This window comes from Puntigrus tetrazona, chromosome 6, assembly GCF_018831695.1.
Source record: "Puntigrus tetrazona isolate hp1 chromosome 6, ASM1883169v1, whole genome shotgun sequence".
NCBI classification, from domain to species: domain Eukaryota; kingdom Metazoa; phylum Chordata; class Actinopteri; order Cypriniformes; family Cyprinidae; genus Puntigrus; species Puntigrus tetrazona.
The window spans coordinates 5,701,330-5,721,855 of record NC_056704.1 but is presented as its reverse complement, the minus strand read 5'-3'; the positions used below and the strand labels follow the sequence as shown (position 1 = coordinate 5,721,855).

The 20,526-nt window shown below is 36.8% G+C and overlaps 1 protein-coding gene across 1 annotated transcript in view; it reads left to right on the top strand.

Moving 5' to 3' along the window:
- Window positions 1-208: 208 nt before the first annotated feature.
- fmnl2b (formin-like 2b) overlaps window positions 209-20,526 on the top strand; it is a 20,626-nt gene continuing 308 nt past the window's right edge. The window contains 27 exon segments of the mRNA XM_043241368.1: window positions 209-812; window positions 3,624-3,707; window positions 4,816-4,896; window positions 5,473-5,549; window positions 5,683-5,766; window positions 7,866-8,015; window positions 8,120-8,228; window positions 8,345-8,421; window positions 8,971-8,999; window positions 9,002-9,063; window positions 10,388-10,462; window positions 10,573-10,683; window positions 10,768-10,917; window positions 11,023-11,124; window positions 12,026-12,380; window positions 13,645-13,842; window positions 14,223-14,347; window positions 14,746-14,948; window positions 15,152-15,386; window positions 15,490-15,558; window positions 15,653-15,733; window positions 15,851-15,980; window positions 16,434-16,597; window positions 16,719-16,820; window positions 16,892-16,993; window positions 17,679-17,799; window positions 19,571-20,526. The exon segment at window positions 19,571-20,526 is cut by the window's right edge and continues 308 nt beyond it. Of these exon segments, the coding sequence (XP_043097303.1) occupies window positions 693-812; window positions 3,624-3,707; window positions 4,816-4,896; window positions 5,473-5,549; window positions 5,683-5,766; window positions 7,866-8,015; window positions 8,120-8,228; window positions 8,345-8,421; window positions 8,971-8,999; window positions 9,002-9,063; window positions 10,388-10,462; window positions 10,573-10,683; window positions 10,768-10,917; window positions 11,023-11,124; window positions 12,026-12,380; window positions 13,645-13,842; window positions 14,223-14,347; window positions 14,746-14,948; window positions 15,152-15,386; window positions 15,490-15,558; window positions 15,653-15,733; window positions 15,851-15,980; window positions 16,434-16,597; window positions 16,719-16,820; window positions 16,892-16,993; window positions 17,679-17,799; window positions 19,571-19,680 (3,306 nt within the window). The 5' untranslated portion in view covers window positions 209-692 and the 3' untranslated portion in view covers window positions 19,681-20,526.

Sequence of the window (20,526 nt, the reverse complement as noted above, 5' to 3'; positions counted from 1 at the left end):
CCAAAAATAAATAAATAAAACATAAAATGGATCAAATAATGTCAATATAACGTTACATGAACACAGACGTTTCTACAATACACAGTAAATGTAATACCTCGAAACGTTACCGTCGATATATAATGTCGCTGCTGTGTTGTCCGAACTACAAATACCGGCATGCAACAGAACAAAACATTGCCTCCCCCTCGACTCCTCAGCATGGCTTTTTGGCACTCCCCAGCGGGGGATTGGTGCTGAAAGGCTTCATTGTGTCGGGAATTGAATGGGGGAGTTTGCGTTTTGTCGAAGTCCGTCTGTTATCATCCACACAGCGCGGATTAACTGGCCTGCCCGAATCCGAGCCATGCGCGTTATCATGCCGCAAACCTCCAGCGGTGCATTTATTGTGCATGATACAGATAAATGCGCCCAGCTTCAGAGCCGCTGCCGCTGAGTGAACGATGCTCAACAGCTCCGAAAAATGAACGGAGGGCCCGACAGATACGGATTAACAATGTAGGGATGCTATTGTCGAATTCTCGCATCTGATACAGAGCTCTGCGGGTTCGCATCGATGGAGAGGGTGTCTGGTCGCCTATAAAAAGCCTGCACTGTCTTTTTTTTGGGTTGCTTTTTGCCTCTTGATTGCATTTTGGTGCTGAATACGTTTTTCTAAAGCGTTTACCGTCGCTGGGCATCAGACAAAAAACATGGGGAACGCTGAAAGTATGGATGCTCAGCTCACAGATTTCAGGGCGAGGGGCAGCAAACCCCCTAAACTGCCCATGCCGGACCCCGCCGAACTGGAGGAGAGATTTGCGATCGCACTGGTAATTTTGATCTACATCCTCAAAAGCCGTATCGATGTAATTGTATCATGTGCACAACTAGTATGGAAGCTGGCAGCCCACGCCAGCACACACGCCTCTATTGTGCTCGCTTGGCAGTGTGCATTGCTTTGATGCTGTTTGCGCGAGCATGATAGCTACTAATTGCAGGCGCGCGGCTCCTTTATCGTGCTTTTTCGTCCGTTTTTAGCGTCGTAGGGATTGCGAGCTCGCACGCGTGCTTTCTTGTGGCGGTGATTATGCGTTCGTGTATGATTTAAGGAGTCTGTCCTTAATCCAGTCATCGCAACGTGCTCTGTAGGCCACTGTGTTCCATGCATTTGCTTTTAAATAAGTGCTTTAACGCGAGCAATAACCCCCGCGGCGTCAAAAGTAAATGCACTTTTTAGATACAGATAGAGCTGCGATGGCCTTGCTGGTTGATATTTCAGCCATTGGCACAACCTGTCTGATTGTTGTCTGTAATGGGGTCTGAAATGCTCCTGTTTGTCATGAAGGGCTCTTCAAGATGAAGTCTACTTGATATCTATCCCGTGATTTAATTCTCTAATCAGAATCCAGCTCGCAGTCTATTAGAATTACATTTAGAGTACAAATTTCTCCCCAGAGACCCTAAATTTCCTTCGAGATCAATAAAGTGCAACTACCTGTCTCTGTGTTGTAGCACTGACTTTGATCAGACCCGTTTTCTTATTGATATCAGCTGCTCACGCCTGCATTTACTCACGTAACGGATTTAAAAAAAACACATTCTTTTGACAAGCTTCGCATGCGAAGTTCTCAAGGGTCTTTAATCAATGCACTTAGAATAGGTCATCTGTTGCTTATCTCCCTGATTGGATTTTCAGGGTGTCCTCCAAAGAGACACACGTCACTCGCTTACATTAGAGACCTGCCCTCGGAGCCCTCGTGATCTAATCAGTGCGTTGAGAATCAAAAGTCTGCAAATCAGCATAACCGCTCCATGCCATGTGTGTGGGCATGTCTGTCTGTTTGTGTCTGCGTCTGTGTTTGTGCCCGAGAGAAGAGAAACGGAGCGGGGGGGAGTGAATGCAAATCGGTTAATGCTGCCTCGTTTTCTCAGATTTGCATCACAAATTCTGTCCCAATAGAGTTGGCTTTTGCAGCCCAAGTCTCTTCTACCCTCTTCTACACGTTGGGCACTGCTGCTGTGTTTTCATTTGATGCTCAGACTTTTTGATTTGCAGAGCTTTTCTCTCATTAATCATTTAATCAAACTTGGGCTTGGCTCATTATGCCCAAATAGAAGAACGGAGAGTGACCATAAAAATGCGTGAGGGACAGTTTCAGATAATTAAATTCATTTAAATGACATTTAAATTGACGCAACAACTTAAAATTGGTTTATCAATCCATTATGTTATTTAAAATTTGTACAAAATAAGTATATATGGACCAAGTGTGTCGCACAGAGGTAAAAACCGTTATGGAGACATTGGTAGGACTTTATTCTTGTTATGTACATGTGCTTATTAAAGTAATTACAAAAGCTAGGTAATAGCTATGTACTAACCCTGAACCTACTCCTAAATTTAACCCTACCCCATGTACTTATCTTATATTATAGGACTTTCTTAAGAAGGTACACTAGAAGTACACGGAAGTAAACATTATGTCAAATTAAGTGCAACATGACAATTTTTCACTAGAATGCATGGTAAATAAAAGAAAAGGTTTCATACTGGGTTCCTATCCTTAAATCTGCTTGTCTTAAAGAAATAGTTTACAATAAAACTCCCTCAGAGCAACCTGGATGAAGATGAGTTTTTTATTTGGAACAGTTTAGCGTTACATTTGATACAGTCACAGGAAAAAGAGCTAAAAAGCATCCCAATAATTCACAAGTTATGTGAATGTCTTGAGAAGCGAAAAGCTTTGTGTTCGAGAAATACGCACTCTTTACAAAGCAACCCACACACACTCATGTTGTACTTAATATGCTAAAAATTATTCTTTAGTATTTCTTAAAATAAACCATCTAAGCGTGCTTAACTGTACTATTTTGGGACGCCACAAACATGAACCAAAATGCGCTATCTCTGAATTTAAAAAATGTATTTTACTTGTAGTACATCTTTCATATGCTAATACAATCAAGTAACTTAACTAACGTATTTTAAAAGCGCATTTAGTTCATATTTGTGGCGTCCCAAAATAAAATGGCATAGTGTTTGCTAATAAGTACTACATAATAATTTTTAGTATATTAATTACAAAGTTAATAACTGATGGTCTGGACCTGTGATGTATTTATTAGTAGTTTGGACTAGTTTGGTGAGCAAGTAATGGAACGGTAAATCTCTCCAAAATCTGTTCTAATGAAGAAACAAACTCAAGTTTACGTATTGGCTTTTTAACCGATTTCCGTTTTTTGAGTGAACTATTCCTTTAGGGAGCCACTGTCATGAACATTTCATTAAATGTATACCTTTTTTTACTGATGATATTTCATATTAAATTGCAGCTATTTATTTTCTGTGTTATTGTTGAAGAGAAGAAAGCTGTTCTGCAGATATTTAAACTATTTAGGCTGAATCCAGATTTGCACTTAGATGAGAGCTGGGACAAAATAGTAACCTGGTTGCACACTGCCCGTGACGTCTTTGCTTTTGAGCGACTTGCGAAGAAAAATCCACGGCGTCTCAGGAATTTCAGAGACTAGCTATTTAGCTTTTCGTCGCTTGTGTTTTTGACTAACATGTTATGTACAGAATGCCTTCAAACGTGTGAGAGAAAAAAAGAAAGTTAACGCTCTCTTTCTGTCTTTCTCAGAACTCTATGAACCTTCCTCCGGATAAAGTGAGGCTCCTTAGACAGTATGACAACGAAAAAAAATGGGAGCTGATATGTGATCAGGTGAGAGAGTCTGTGTACGTGCATTCGGCATAATGAGTCTCAGACAGGCCAGAGAGCAATTTTACAGAACCGTTACATAACCTTATCTCAGTCAGAGGATGTTACAGCTGTCTTTTTCACAGAAAAAGTCTTTATTTGTTAACTCTATAAAGCCTACTGTATCATATTTGATAGACAGGTTTCATTGCCTCTAAATGATCAACATTCTGAAAAACCCGTTCTACTACACGTCTTTTTCATCCGATTGACAGTTTATGTTTATGCTAAGAACATTTGATATGATAATGATTATGATTTTGATAATGTTATCATTTTTAGTTAGGGAGCATGTGTCCTTTTGCTGCGAAATCTTTCATTTGAATTACATTTGCAAACTGTAAGAATAACTTTCATATTGTTTGTGATATTTCCAGCACTGAAGCAACTTAATTATCAATGTTTTTTTGATGATGGAAAGGTAGAGAAATCATATTAAAATGTCATTATCAAATATGAGAAATGAGGCTTTGTACGTCTTTTAATATAATTAATGTTTGATATTTAATGCGACACTGATGTCACAAGAACTCTTTTAGTTCTATCAGGTGCTCTTTTCTGGTTTCTTGGGTTTTTATTTACTGGGAAAAAAAAAACGATAGACTCTTGTGATCTGGTCAAATGATGTATACAGATGTATACTGCAAAATACATTGCCCTAATACGTATAAACAGAGGGAAAGTTGCTTTATTGCAATAGTACCACTAAGTAAACGCATCCTCTCTACATCCACCGTATCAAGTCACCATGGCTACACTGACGTAAGGAAAGAAGAACATGGCCGACTGTGGAAATGTTTGTTGAGGTGAAAGAGTGTGAAATGCCTGCTGTCTAAATAATGAATGATCATATCTCGGTGATTGCCACGATGCTTTCAAGGCTGCAGATGTGGTTCAGAAGTGATTGGGTGAAAGTGAGACTCTGTGAGGAGTCGAATGATTGGGAATTAGATCAGAGGATAACCGAACAGAAAAGAGGGTTTGCTCAGTTAATGTTTTATGTTGAAGTCGGGGAGGAGAGGCGTGTTTGAGATGAATAATGGAAATATAGCATCATTTGCGTGTCTGACAGGAACGATTCCAAGTGAAGAATCCTCCCCATACATACATTCAGAAGCTCAGAAGCTTCCTGGACCCTGCCGTCACCAGGAAGGTGAGTTCCTTCATGCATGCAGACTCTTGTTAGCTGCTATATTGATAGATCACAAATATTTCAAGATCTAGGAAACTTAATATCAGTTAGTATTTGAAAGATAGTATGTATATGTATGTGTTAAGATGCCTTAAAAGAATGATACATGAAAACTATTGCATATTTTAAAGCTTCATCTAAGTTAATGGAATAAATACCATCCTCTTAGATTTTAATGGCCCGTCCAGAAAATCCTTATTGAATACACGAGTCAAATCATATAGCACAAGTCATTCGAATAAAATCCCTTTAATGTAGGGCCTCTCCAAATGGAGTCGTGGATGGCATCAAGAGAAACGTTTCATAAATGTAAATTATGAATTAGGTTTTCTCGGATTTGCGTGCATGTTTCCTTCAAGGTTATAAGTGTAACAGCACTCCGGCGGTGGGTAAAAAGATCGTTTTCAAGATCATCGAGCTCAAAAAGGATGTAAAAACTAATAATAAAGCGGTTCATAAATGCGTGCTGACAGCGCGTTAGGAAGTATTTCAGATTCATCATCAAAAAGTTGACGATAAAAGATTATTTCTTGACAGAAATTTAGAAGGCGGGTTCAAGAGTCAACTCAGGTGCTCAGAGAGCTGGAGATATCTCTTAGGACCAATCACATCGGGTGAGTCACATGTCTAACGAATCAAACTCAAGGTAACATGAAGTGAGTTCACTTTTGAACTGTAAAAGGTTTCTTTTGAGGTATTCAGTCGGATGTTAAATGTTTTGTTCTGATGTCTTATGTAATGTCTTAGGTGGGTGAGAGAGTTTCTCAATGAAGAAAATAAAGGGCTTGATGTTCTTGTGGAGTACCTGTCTTTTGCCCAGTATGCTGTCACGTAAGTAGCTCTTTTGCTTGTCAATCTTAATATTTTTTCCTTTCCTGCTGTCTTTTGCTTTCACTTAACCATGTCAGAACACTTTTGCTAGAAGTTGTCACAACAGTCGACTACTGAAATCTTTTCAAAAGAAAGAGGGGGTTAATTAAATGCCTCATTTAGCACTGATACAATGTTTGATGAATATAAATGTGCAAGGTTTGTATTTGTATAGGTCAGAGTGAAAGCAACATTAAATACAATGAATCAAATTTGTGATCACCACTGTAGCTTAAAAATACACCTAAAATATTTAAATAAAGCTGCCAGGTTAATGCATTAATTAGTTATGTAAAAATCATTATATTAAAATATTATAATGCAGTATATAAACCTGTACATAAACATACATTTCATACAGTTTACTGTTGACATATGACGCAGGGCAACAACTTCAGAAATGCAGTTATGGCCTATAATTCATGATATTGGGGCACAAAATGCCCCTGTACAAGTTTTTATCTCTTTTATATCACGTAATAAGTGAAATCACACCAGCAGAAAATGCCGTTTATGAATAGTGAAAAAGTGAATAGCAAATGTGATGTTTGTACCACAGTCCAGTAAATATGATTATTGTTATATTTTGAACATGATGTTTTGGCTTAATTTTTCCAACGAAGATATTACCAATAAAGCCACAGAAGAGCTGTTGAGCATCTGCACAACGTAGCAGTGTTTAGTTTTTGAATAAATCATCATTTTCCACAAATGATGTATGCAATGGTTCAAAGGCCCATTCATAGAGAGAGCCGTTTATTTAATTATTAAACCAGCTGTTTAATAATAAAGATATTCACTATCACCTGCAGGCAGTTTTAGTTTCTTCTTTAGAGAACAATTTCATTTATTGAAAACAATAATAATTAAAACATTGAATACTGACCAAAAATAACTGTCATCTTTACCCAAATTTAGTTAATTAATTAATTAATTAATCTCTGCACCATGTTATTAATTTGATTAAAAATGTTAATGCACTGATAGTCCTAATATGTTAATTTTTGCAACAAGGTATTTTTTATATTTGCTCTTTTAAAAGTAGTTAAATAAAATGTAACATTGCAGGAGTTGTAACATTGGACATGATACGGTCTAATGCAACTTTGCATGGGTGTCCTATGTTGTAGGTGAAGAAAAGAAATGGAAGCAATGTTAGTGCTTTTAATAAAGAAAGGATCAATAGTTGCCAGCCTACCGAATAAGTGTAGCAGGATTAGAAGCTGACTATGGGGATTTAACTATATGCCTGGCTAAACAGATGAGTTAAAAGTTAAGACTTAAATAGAGTTTGTCTGAACAGTGTTAGAGATTCCATATCAAAGGCTAAGAGCCATGTTAAAATTGCTCAACTCTTTTCTTTATTTAAGTTCTCTTAATCGGCACTGTCAAGACGCAAGGGTTTCTGGATCTTAATGGGTTTGTTGAAGTAGTTAAATAATGAGCAAGACAGATAAGAGATGTACGAAATGTGCAGTACGAAGTGGACCAGGATTAGAAAAATGCTGGAATAGACTATTAAGAATTTTACAAACAAGCAGCAGTTTGGTATAGCATAATATAGTACTTTATTTGTAGGATGATCGTAGAACTTCCTGTATTAGTAGAATTTGCTGTGGTCTGGAGGAAATACATTTTGTGTGTCATGCAAAGCAATGAAAACAAAAGACCATGTGTTTTAATAATGTCACTTCAAGGAAGTATATACAAGGAAAACAAGACTGGGCCTAAAACAGAACCTTGTGGCACGCCGTATTTTACTGTTGTTTGGAGCGTTGTCCTTTTAAAAGAGACATCAGTCTGACAGATAGGAGCTAAACCAGACTTGTCCGCGAATGCCAACAGGATCCTTAAGCTTGTTTAAAAGAGTGGTTTTGCAAAAGCCAGCTTTAATAGTATTAGCAGTGATATACCAAATTTAGAAGGCAAAAGTCGTTTGTTGCCTTGACGGCTGAGATGAAAAAAGTGCGATGGAGCCTGATACGTGATTGAAACACACTTTCTCAGCAAGGAGGACCGCGCCATGTTTTCTCTGTTTATAATTTTCTGTGATTTTTTAGATTTGATGGAGATGTAACAGAGAGCGCCACAGGTGAGACTTCTGTAGAGACCCCTTGGAGCAGGTCTATAGAAGATCTCCATGGCGACAGCAATCTACCATCACCAGTCAGCGGCAGCAGCATACCACGATCCACACGGCACTCCATTAGGTAGATGCCTGCAAACAGACACGAGCGCGTTTGTGTTCATTCTGAAAATTGGAATGTATTTTTGCAAGACCGCTCTTAACATCGTAGTGTTTTATTTTTTCCAGGTCTAATACTTTGCCCAGTCGTAGAACTCTGAAGAATTCACGCCTGGTGTGCAAAAAAGATGATGTTCATGTGTGCATCATGTGTCTCAGAGCTATTATGAACTACCAGGTAAGCAGTATGGGTAAGTTTACGAAATGTCGTTTTTAAGATCACCCGAATTGAAAAACATTTTAACCTCTTTTTCACTTTTCCTTTTTTTTATATCGCACATTATTTGGCTGAAGTATGGCTTCAACATGGTTATGTCACATCCCCATGCCGTCAATGAAATCGCTCTGAGCCTTAACAACAAAAACCCCAGGTAACCGCACGCCAAATTTCTCCGAACCAAAATATATGCGAAAATATTAATCATTGCTCTCAAACGTTTCTCCGGTTTCTGTGTTTAAAACTCTCGCACGGTTGATGAGAACTCTCTTATCGGTCGAGGCTTTCATCCGAACCCTTAAGCTATTACATTTGATCAAAGACCTTTTTGGAAAGGCTGTTCTTTGGAAACTTTAGCTATAAATAGATGAATTGTCTGTCAGTCGTGCTGATTAAGGTCAATAGAAGATAACGGTTTGTAACTAAGACCGCTGCCTGAGACCGTGATACACAATCTTTCAAAGCCGTTAAACAAAACCTAATGAATAGCTCCTTGTGTAGGTGGGATAATTCCTCTGTAATTTGCCAACCATAAAACCAATAGGAGCGTTTGACCTGCCCCTTGGAGATTTTCTGATTGGCTAGGAGTCGTATCTGGAATTCTTCATTTTTCCTTGGAATGTTTTATCAGAGTTTGTAGCGCTAAGCATTTCGTGCAGGTTTGGTTTCTTGACATAAGCGTGCTTTTGTTTGCATTCTGCAGAACCAAAGCCCTGGTTTTGGAGCTGTTGGTCATGTGTGTTTGGTCAGAGGAGGACACGAGATCATCCTAGCCGCTTTCGACCATTTCAAAGAGGTAAGAAAGGATGTTCTCCTTTCATCATTTTTATCATTCTTATAATTTTATCATTCGTTATATACATTTTGATATAAAAATACCGGAATTTTTCACCAGGTAGCTTATAGTTATATAGTTTATATCTATATTTTATAATGATTATTGATTATGAGGCTGTGATATTATCAGAAAAATACCAAACAATAATTAATACTATAAAATAGACACTGCGCGATAAAAATCATGTAACAAGAATAATGTTATTTTAAAGAAAACATTCTGTAATATTTGTCATAAATTCTTCATATTCAAATGATAAATTGTCATGCTTTCATTTTGAAAAGTTAAAACATGCACTGCCAGTGACTATTCACAGTAAATGAAGTCAGGATATACATTTTATTTCAATATGTTATGAAGCCGTACTCCGTGAATACAAATCGTATTGTTTTTAATTCTATATTTCAAAATAATTTTAATCATGTCACCAAAACCTTAATGGGTCAGGGATGTCAAGATGTCAGCATCAAATTAAATTTACATGTAGTTTTATGCCCATAGAAACCACATTAAATCTACTTTGTGTCTACTAGGTTTTTGGAGAATAAAAATTTTAATATTTGGCTGTAATAATGCCACATTGTCATTCAGTGTAACACAATATTTATTTAAAAACTCAAACAAAATGCTTATTCAGACTTGTACATATTAGAATATATAAACGAATAAGGGAGCACATTAAATTCGAATGTGTTTGAATAAAAAAACTCACAAATGGGCAAGTTTTTTCAAATGTAAAATGACCTAAATGTAAAATTATTATGCCTGACAAAATGCACTGGATGACATTTAAGTCTTCTGTAAATCAGGAAAATGTTTTACAAACGTACATTTATTTTTTTGCTCACAAAACCAAAATTATAATTAATAATAACCTTTTTCATTTTAGGGGAAAAGTGACAACAAATGCAGTGTTAAACGTATTGTTTTTATGCTTAAATTAATACTAATATTGCATCAAATATTTTTTTAACATCTCAAAACTGTCTCATTCTGTATACAAAATATTTATTAAAATTAAGCAAACAAAACTTTTTCTTTTTTTTCCCAAATATTTTTTATTTATTGTGTTTATTTTTTATAGATGTTATATTTTTTATCAATTTATATAGATGTCATGTATAGTGTGTTTACAGTACATATACTGGACAGAGGTAGATTGATGTATACATCATTAATTGATAGTTTTAACGTAACGTCACACCCTTAAAGGAACCCAAAAAGCACAGCGTTGTTTTCTGTGGCTTAATAAAATTTAACTTGTATCATTTGTCTTTCTCAGGTCTGCTCAGAATCCCAAAGGTTTGAGAAATTGATGGAACACTTCAAAAATGAAGACAACAATATTGATTTCATGGTGAGTCTATATTACCGAGTCCTTCCCCTCTCCTCTAGAGTGCCTTTTAAACTGACAAGCTCTCACCACTACTGATGTCTCATCTCATCATCATTCCCTTCGTGACTCAGGTGGCGTGCATGCAGTTCATCAATATTGTGGTGCACTCAGTAGAGGACATGAACTTCAGAGTTCATCTTCAGTATGACTTCACTAAACTTGCTTTGGATGACTATCTGGAGGTATGAAAACTGTTCGTAGCATTAAGTATCTCCTCTTGAAACTCACTGTTGTTTACCGTCTCTGGGGTGTGTTTTTGTGCACAGAGGCTGAAGCACACTGAAAGTGATAAACTTAAAGTGCAGATCCAGGCTTACTTGGATAACCTGTTTGACGTGGGGACGCTTCTAGAGGACGCGGAGACCAAAAACGCTGCCCTGGAGCGCGTGGAGGAACTGGAGGAGAATCTCTCACATGTGAGCAAATACTCTTTTCTAGAACTATTTTCCAGGATATTATATATTTCCGTAATATAATGCAGCATTTTTCCTCTATCCTCTTTCTGATCCTCTCGTTGGCAGATGACCGACAAGCTCTTAGAAACAGAGAATGAGGCCATGTCTAAAATCGTGGAACTGGAGAAGCAGTTGATGCAGAAGAACAAAGAGTTGGATACCGTCCGGGTCAGTATCACACCACCCGACCTACAAAACAGATCTATCAGTGGTTCATACCAACCTGTCAACATACTGTAACGCTGCTTTTTACTTTGACAGATCTGAATTATTTCTAGGGCTGCCAATTTACACATTCATTTAGTGCTATTCAGAGTCATTTTAGTATTTTTAAAGCATTTTATTTTCATATTTTTAGTTAAGAACATTTTGAACTTTTTTTGAATTTATACTTAACTTTATTTTTATTTCACTTGTAGTTTTGATCATTTTAGTACTTCAGCTTCAGTTTTCAGATTGCCTAGGCAAACATGACTAATTTTTAAAACTTTATTTTAATTAACAAAAAACGTTTTTTAATAGTTTTGGCAGTTACAAATTATAAAAATAAAATGATATTACAATTGTGAATTTTAAATTTTAAATTTTAAATTCAGATAATGTTTGTAAAGACTAGATTGACACAGATAATGTTTGTAAATATATATATATATATATATATATATATATAATATACCTATAAAATATATATATATATAATATCATTAATGACTAATTTAATCAATAAGTGAGTTTTCAACTATGAGTGTGGGAACTGATGGCAATAATTAGCAATTATTTTATTCAAATTTAATATCCAAATGTTATTGGGAGGTAAAATAATAATTAACTTTTAGATATTAATCTGTAATGGACAGTTACAATTATCTTTGGTATTTCATTCACAGAAACCTTAAACAAGTAACAAGTAATCTCTTTATTTAACAAAGCCATGCACCCTTTTTTACAGAATATTAAAAATATGTTGTGCATAACTCTAATGAAAATGTATTATTTTATAAAAACGTTCAAGACATAATATAGCCATGATAACTTGAAGGCATTTCTTGTTAAACCTGACATTACCCAGGCTGTGTACCGGGACGCCAGCTCACAAGTTCACACGCTTCGCCGGATAGTTCGTGAAAAGGATGAGACCATTCAGAGGCAGACCACTCTGGAGAAGAAAATCCATGAGCTCGAGCGCCGAGGCAGTCTCCAGATCCAGGTGAGGGGTGAGGGAGACGGGGAAGGAGACGTGTCCCCGCTGCCGTCGCCTCCTCAGCCCATGGCTCTCTCCCCCTGCCCTGATGCTATGGTTCTGGCCGGAGCCTGTGCTGGTGCGGTCTACAGCTCTGGCAGCACGTCCCAGACTGGCACTCTTCGAGCCATGACCACACCACCTCCTCCTCCCCCTCCACCACCTCCAATGACATGTTCCTCTGGTGAGTAATGGTTTTAACAAATCTGATGGTTCAGCACACATTTAATGAGGGTATAAGGAAATGATTGCCTTCTGCATCTAAAGATGATTAATGTTATGGGTTTTTACCCAGTATGATTGCCATCATTTTATTTAATTAGGGTGGTGTAGCCTCATGGTCTTGGGTTCAAACTGTGCCACTACTTCATTTTACAGGGCTTGAGAACTAAATGTTTATAGATGGGGCCCCCCCCTCCCATAGGGCCAATTAAAAACCAGGACCTTAATAGGCTCACTTTGACCTGAAACAACATTTCCCCTTAAATGCCTCTTTTGCAAACCCTACATTGGTTGATTAGTGAACTATTATGATTATTTAACTTTAGATTTCTTCGGGGGGGTTTGTTTCTGTATTATGCGTAAAATGATGGTTAGATAAATATACATAATACGCATAATGAATATATTAATAGCTATAAATGTATGCGAGTAACACTAATGTGAATAAGGTCAAGTTAAAAGGTTTGTGAAATATGTCCCTTATGTTCAAGTCTGTAATTGTTTTTTAATCAAATACAATATTTAGCTAAATATATATAATTAGCTATATATATATATATATATATAAAACATATTAGCAAATAAAGAAATATTTGTATTACATATAAATACAATTTTAAATGTAAGCAATTACTGTAATGCTTTTAAAAGAACTCTTATTATTATCAATGTTGAAAGCAGTTGAAATATCTTTTGTGGAAACTATAATGCGTTTGTTTCAGAATTGTCTTATGAATAGGAAGTCCAAAATGGGTATTTGTTATATTATTTAATATGGGTATATTTTGCATTATATTTATATATAATTATATATTATATACACGCAAATTTACATGCACAAAATGTATTTAAAACTTTAAAACTGTAAATGTATTAGCATGTTCATGAACTGATCTTTTTTTTTCCTAGATTCTGTGACAGCTGCTTAATTATCTAAATACCTAAAAAAATTATTTACTGTAATGGTGTTTTGTGGGTGCACCATATATATATATATATATATATATATATATATATATATATATATATATATATAAACCTGAACTAATTAAGTAGAATAATGTAAACATACATAAACAAAAAAAGATCAGCCTATCTCTTCTAATGAGTTATTCTTTGTTACATGTTGTAATTCTGTTAAGTGGATACAGATGTGCTCAAGCTTGCTGTCTTCAATTAATTAATTAACTGTTAGAGGTTCACACATTCTCTGTTTTTTCTTATAGTTCCCAACGGACCGTCAGCATCCCTCGCTCCTCCATCAGCGCCGCCTCCACCCCCTCCACCACCTCCTCCTCCCCCACCTCCACCTCCTGGGCACTCGATTGAGATCTCTGCTCCTTTACCTCCACCTCCTCCTCCTTGTGCTCCTCCTCTCCCTGGAAGCGGCACACCAACGGTCATATTCAACTCTGGCTTGACAGGTGTGTGTGATCGTGGCACCCTGTTATTTTTAATTGTCTGTTTTAAATTGTTTTCCCTTGAAATAATTTTCCAAAGAGTTTTGTTCAGCATTTAGAAGCATTTTCTGCTTTCTCTTTGTAGACGTTTGCGCTTTTATAACTCTCTAAACATTTGTTTTTGTCTACTCTCTTTTTTCCTGCTTTCAAAGACGGACCAATCAAGCTCTTCTGTAGGTTTCCTGATATTTGTCATGGCCACCATTTAACTGTCGTGACCTAGTCATATTTTGTGTTGTGCGTCTTTGTTTTAACACATTATCCTGTATTGTGGTGATCGCATTCTTCTTAATCTCATTGAGTAGTCGTTTTGATAGTCACGGGACTCTTTTCTTTCCTGGCAGCCGTGAAAATTAAAAAGCCAATCAAAACCAAGTTCCGCATGCCAGTGTTCAATTGGGTGGCTCTGAAACCAAATCAGATCAACGGCACTGTCTTCAATGAAATCGATGACGAGAGGATCCTTGAGGTATTTGTCTGCAGCGCTTTACATGATCTGAAATGTGTGATTTCTATCAAGTCTGCGTGTATTACAACACCAAGCTGGTCTGCTTGATTATCATGCTTCTGTTTTGAGTTACTGTTACATATTAGGAAGACGCCAGATGGTGTTTTTTACTCAGTTTGGTCTCAGCTCACATTTCGAAGTACATTCTGTAACTGCTGCTACTATAATCGCAAGACAAAAAACAGAAGAAGCCAAGTTTTTGAATAGGAAGGGGTTAATGAAATTCAGTTTGGAGGCAGAACGAGAACATTTTGATAAAACAAATATCCATTTGAAATAAGCAGTGGCTAGGAAGACCTACTGTGGATGAATCATTGGTGCCAATCGTTAGTGTTGTCTCTATATTTCCTTGTTTGCAGGATTTAAATGTGGATGAGTTTGAAGAGATGTTCAAGACCAAAGCCCAGGGTCCTGCCGTCGACATGACGTTGCAAAAGCAGAAGGCTCCACAGAAAGGTCCCAATAAAGTATCGTTACTGGAGGCCAACAGGGCCAAAAACCTTGCCATCACGCTCCGCAAGGCAGGGAAGAGCCCTGAAGAGATCTGCAAAGCAATCCAGACGTAAGTTCTCCCTTTAACATCAAGATAAGAGGACGTTTACAAAAAAAAGTGCTCTTGTTTTAGCATCAGTAAGTTCTTGTTCTGCTCCTTCCACGGTTCCTGTCCCTGCTGATTTGGTTTGTTTGGTTGATTTTTCCATCGATTCGTTTGTTCTTATTGTTTTTTTGAAGAGCGCTCTGATAATTTCCTCTCACCTTCCTCAGGTTCGACCTACGTACAGTGCCTGTGGATTTCGTGGAGTGTTTGATGCGGTTCATGCCCACTGAAAGTGAGGTGAAGATGCTCCGTCAGTATGAGCGGGAGCGACGGCCAATGGACGGGCTCACTGATGAAGACCGGTTCATGATGCTCTTCAGTAAGATTGAAAGGCTGCCACAGCGGATGACCATCATGGTCTTTATGGGCAACTTTACGGATAGCCTGCAGATGCTCACACCGGTAAAGTAGAAAGAGAAAAAGAGGAATACCAACATTATTAATACTAACAAAGATCAATACGAAATGCATTTATACGTTTGTCTGTTTGCCGTTTTCCTATCAGCAACTGCATGCTATCATAGCAGCATCTGTATCCATAAAATCATCACAGAAATTAAAGAAAATCCTTGAGGTAAGCTAATGCAACTTTAATTTTACGCAGGTTCTGTTTTTTTTTTTTTTTTTAGCCTTACTTGCAATTAATTACATGATATATGTCCTTTTAGATCATTTTGGCCCTTGGGAACTACATGAACAGTAGTAAAAGAGGAGCTGTTTATGGCTTCAAACTTCAGAGCTTGGATTTGGTAAGTCATTGCAAACCTAAAAACCATGCACTTTTTTTTGGTCTTACATTTTTACATTTATTTTGCCATTATTAACGTTACGTTTTATTGTAATACTACAATATTTCCCGCCCTCAGCTGTTGGAGACCAAATCCACAGACAGGAAGCAGACACTTTTGCACTACATAGCCAATGTGGTGAAGGAGAAATATCCTGTTGTATGCGTTTTTTACAATGAACTGCACTACATTGAGAAAGCTGCTGCAGGTAAGTCTCCATCAACCCAAAAAATATGTTTAAAATATAGCAATTAGAAATAGTAATTATATTTCTAAATTAGTGCCTAACTATTAGTTGAAGCTTATGCATAAATATAAGTGTAATTATATAAGTATCAATATAAGAAATGCTATCTTGGCAACTAACTAAAATAAAAGTGCTAAAATAAATAAAATAATATTCTAATAGAACTGACAAGCATAAAACAATGATACGTCTATTAAAAAGAATACAGTATAATTTAAAGTGAATAAACGATACAATAGTACATAAATAATACTAATATAGCGCTTTCTAAATGTTAAAATGTTCTTAGCTCACACATTAACATTTTTAGTGAAGCCCAAAAGCTTGCTTTTTTAATTTATTTAATATATTAATTGACTGAATCCTACAGTAAGTTTGTTTTTGACGGTGGATGTCATTATTCCCATGTTGCAGTCTCACTGGAGAATGTTCTCCTGGACGTGAAGGAGCTACAGAGGGGTATGGATCTGACCAGAAGAGAGTACAGCATGCACGGCCACAACTCCTTGCTCAAAGACTTCATCCATCACAACGAGGCCAGACTGAAGAAGCTCCTGGATGATGCTAGGATTGCACAGGTAGAAAAAAAGAAGGCTGTAGGGTATTGTGGTTAGAAATCTGAGCCGGTCGTGATAAGCTGTACATTTGAATAGCCTCACAAAGGTAATCCATGATCGTGTGGCTTGCATGTAATCACAGGATGCCTTCGATGATGTTGTGAAATTCTTCGGGGAGAGCCCCAAGACCATGCCACCCTCTGTGTTCTTCCCTGTTTTTGTTCGCTTCATCAAGTCCTATAGGGTGAGTATACTATCAGTGCATCAGTTTCCTCCCTCACACAAGGCCCAGATCTAATTTGTCATTGTTTTCAGCATGCGGATGAAGAAAACGAGCAGAGGAAGAGGCAAGAGCAGCTGATGATGGAGAAACTTCTGGAACAGGAGGCCATGATGGAGGAGCACGAGAATCAACAGGTGTGACGAGATGATGTTTCTCAATATTATCAGTTCTCATTTTGGGAATGATTCCCAGATCTTTTACTCTATGCTGTTTTAAGTTGGCGTGCAAATAGGAACATATCTTTTGTAATCATACAATCACGTCATCAATAAAACACCTTGTTAATATAATGTTACTTTTACTTCAGGAAAGCTGTTCAGAGAAAGCATTTCGCTTAATTTGTATATAATCATTAAATTTTTACTTAACATATGTTTCGGAGTGCCACCGTTTAAAAAATAAAAATAAATATAGTAGAAATATAATTGTCATAAAGTTGTTATAATGTTATTTTAAAGAAAACACCCTTTTATGCATTTTAACTGTTTGTATACAAATAATTGAATATTTAACCTTTAATATTATAGTAATGTATCAACTTACAGAAGTCCCTGTATAGTCTTTACAGCATTAGTTTTTTGTTAATAGAGAATTTAATCCCTAAACTTATCCTTTATCCTTAAGACATGTATTGCCGCTGAATCAATATCAAATCGAGTTCAGAACTGAAGCTTGTGAATTGAAATTAAATTGAACAGTGCAATTTGTGATACACTAATATGTGTATTAAAGGTAGTCATATTAATTTGTTAAAAATGACAGCAAAACTCTGTGCACTAACTGTATGTTCAATCATCTATTAATTTGCACAACCTCCAGTCACCTCACAAGGGCAAGCGGCAGCAGCAGGAGCTGATTGCTGAGTTAAGGAAGAGACAAGGCAAAGATAGCCGGCTTGTCTACGAAGGCAAAGATGGAGCAATTGAGGACATCATTACAGGTAGGACTACCCCTGAATGAATGCCCCAACAGATTCATCTGACTGTACGGACGTCGGATGAATCTGTTTTCCTAAGTGTGCATTGGTCTTGTTCTTAATATATTAGACGTACAGTAGCAGTAGACGCCATGCTGTTTAGCCTTGCTAGAATTTCGAGGCTTGAAGTTTCTGTCTGATTCTGTGCTTTTTCTAGAGCTTCTAGCTTTGGTGTTTCTGTGTTGTGATTGGCTATTATTTTGCTGCAGTGCTGAAGACCGTCCCCTTTACCGCACGATCAGCCAAACGTGGCTCGCGGTTCTTCTGTGACCCCGCCCTCTCCGAGGACTTCCATTACTAAACTAAATTCTGTCCCCTCAGAAAGGTGCCTTTAAGTCCGTCTCTTCTTCACTCATCTCCCAGTCATTCCATCCTTCTCTCTATATGTTTCTTCATTTGTTTACCATTCACCCGGGCAAGGGCAGTAAACACAGGACGGAAACGGGAATTCTCTGCATAAAAAAAACGCATGCCTGCCTTCAGTAGTTTCGCATTTTGTTTTCTGCACTACTCAAATCTCGTCAGATTTCAAAATGTGTTGAAGTTTTCCCTCCCTTGGTAAATTTCTCTTAGTAACCACCTTCCAACATATCATGACTTACCAGAAGGATCTGAATTGTAGGGATGCACTGATATTATAATTTTATCTGATATGATAAGAGAACAAAAATGACAAAAAATAAGAAAAAAGTGGATTATATTGCAAAACAGCAAGCAAAATACAAAAAATCTTTATTAAGACAGAGCTACATATTAAAAAACACCAACGTGTGATCAACGGATCAACTTTTTAATCTGAATAAATTAAAATATTAAAAATCTGGCATTTTAAAAGCTATAAATAAAGTTAGGCAATATATGAAGAACGAATATTGGTTTTTCATTTGTTAGAAATTGAATCTTACGGTGTTATTAAAATATGTTTTGTAGCGATTAACTTTACAGTTTCAGTCATTTAATGCTAACCTTGTCACTCTAAAAACAAGGAAAATAAATATGCAAAGGTGAATTTTTCAATATCAGCCGATACCAAATGATAGACATGTAAAAAATATATAATATAAATATTGTGAACATTCTTAAATTATTACTGTTAACCATTATATCCAATATCAGCTGATATCAATAAAGAGTATCAAGTTATGTGTAATAAAAAGAATACATCTAAATGTCATCAAATCATTCATCTTTTGTAAAGATTAGCTTTAAAATTGCAAATAAACAATATCACTTGATGCTCACTTCTTATCAATGTTAAAATAGGGGAAATTAAATATATAACATCACCCATCATATCCAATAACTTATGCCATAAGATATAAAACACAGATAAATAGCCAATATTATAATAATGATACATTTTGTCCAAAAAATGATTAGTGTCTTGTAAAGATGAACTTTTCCATAGCCAAAATGTAAAAATTAGGGAAAATGAGGTATACCCAGTTTCGACTGTTATATCCGACCTATATTAATAAATCAGATAGATGGAATAAAATATTAAACTATTCCATGTTGCCAGTTGGTTTCTGAAACATTCAACGAAGTTACAAATAACACACAATAACCGATAAGGTACCAGAATATTGTGCATTCCTACTAAATGGATCTCAAACTAACCAAACATCCACACTCCTGCCAGTTTTGTGCCCATCTTTGGCCCTGTCCCATCCATATCCACAGGCCCAGGCTATAGTTGTGATCACTTTGTAACTCTTCGCTTGTTTGTCTTCAGACCTGCGCAGTCAACCCTTCCGCCGGGCCGATGCCCTGAGGAGGAGCGGGAGAAGGAACCTGGAGGTACAGCACCTTCAGCTACGCAGCATGGAGATCACCACCTGCTAGCCACGCTCGATCAACTTTTAAGGACAGAAGGTGGGCCAGTAACACTACTGAAATAAGGAACAAAAAATAGCACACTTAGAACGATGGATAAATGTGACATTGAACACTTGGGATCTGGCATCCCGATTTAGTGGAGCGGTTCGAAGAAAGCAGGACGAAGAAAACGCCAAGTGTAGAGTGTTGGATGCAATATGTCTGGCCTGCAGTCAAACGTGGATTCTACAAATGGACATTAGGAAGAAAGATCGTGGTTGTTTATGTTTAACTCTATTCAGTTTTGTGACTTTGTGTATTATGTACAAGACAGAGCAGAAATGCCAAAGGAAGTCCTCGGATTGGCCCACAATTCATTTTCATTGTCATTTAACCTCCGGTTCTAAAACTGAGCAGCCTTTTCTGAGGGGAAGATTTTACAAGATGCACTTTTAATTTTTTTTTCTTTCTATCGTTTATCATCTTAAAACTTAACCTTCGATTTAAAAAAAAAAAAAAAAAAAAAGAGCGCGAGAGAGAGATTCGATCTTAAGGATCTTGAGAATGACTCGTTCCGGACCGAAAAATAACATGAAATGTTGACAAAATGTTTACTACCAAGCATTCACGACCAATGTGACACTGTATGTACAATACATCTCATTTTAATCACAGACTTGCTCTCCTACTGGTTTTATCTCATGTGACGTTTGTGAGCTGTGGAAAAAGAGTTTGCCGTTTTTTTAAAAACAAAGACATTTCATTGGACGAAAAAAAAAAAAAGTCTTTTTTTTAAATGTACAGATATTTTGCTACAAAATTGAGCCTCTTATTTTTTACATTGTTCATCCATTGTGGTGCTGTACATATTGT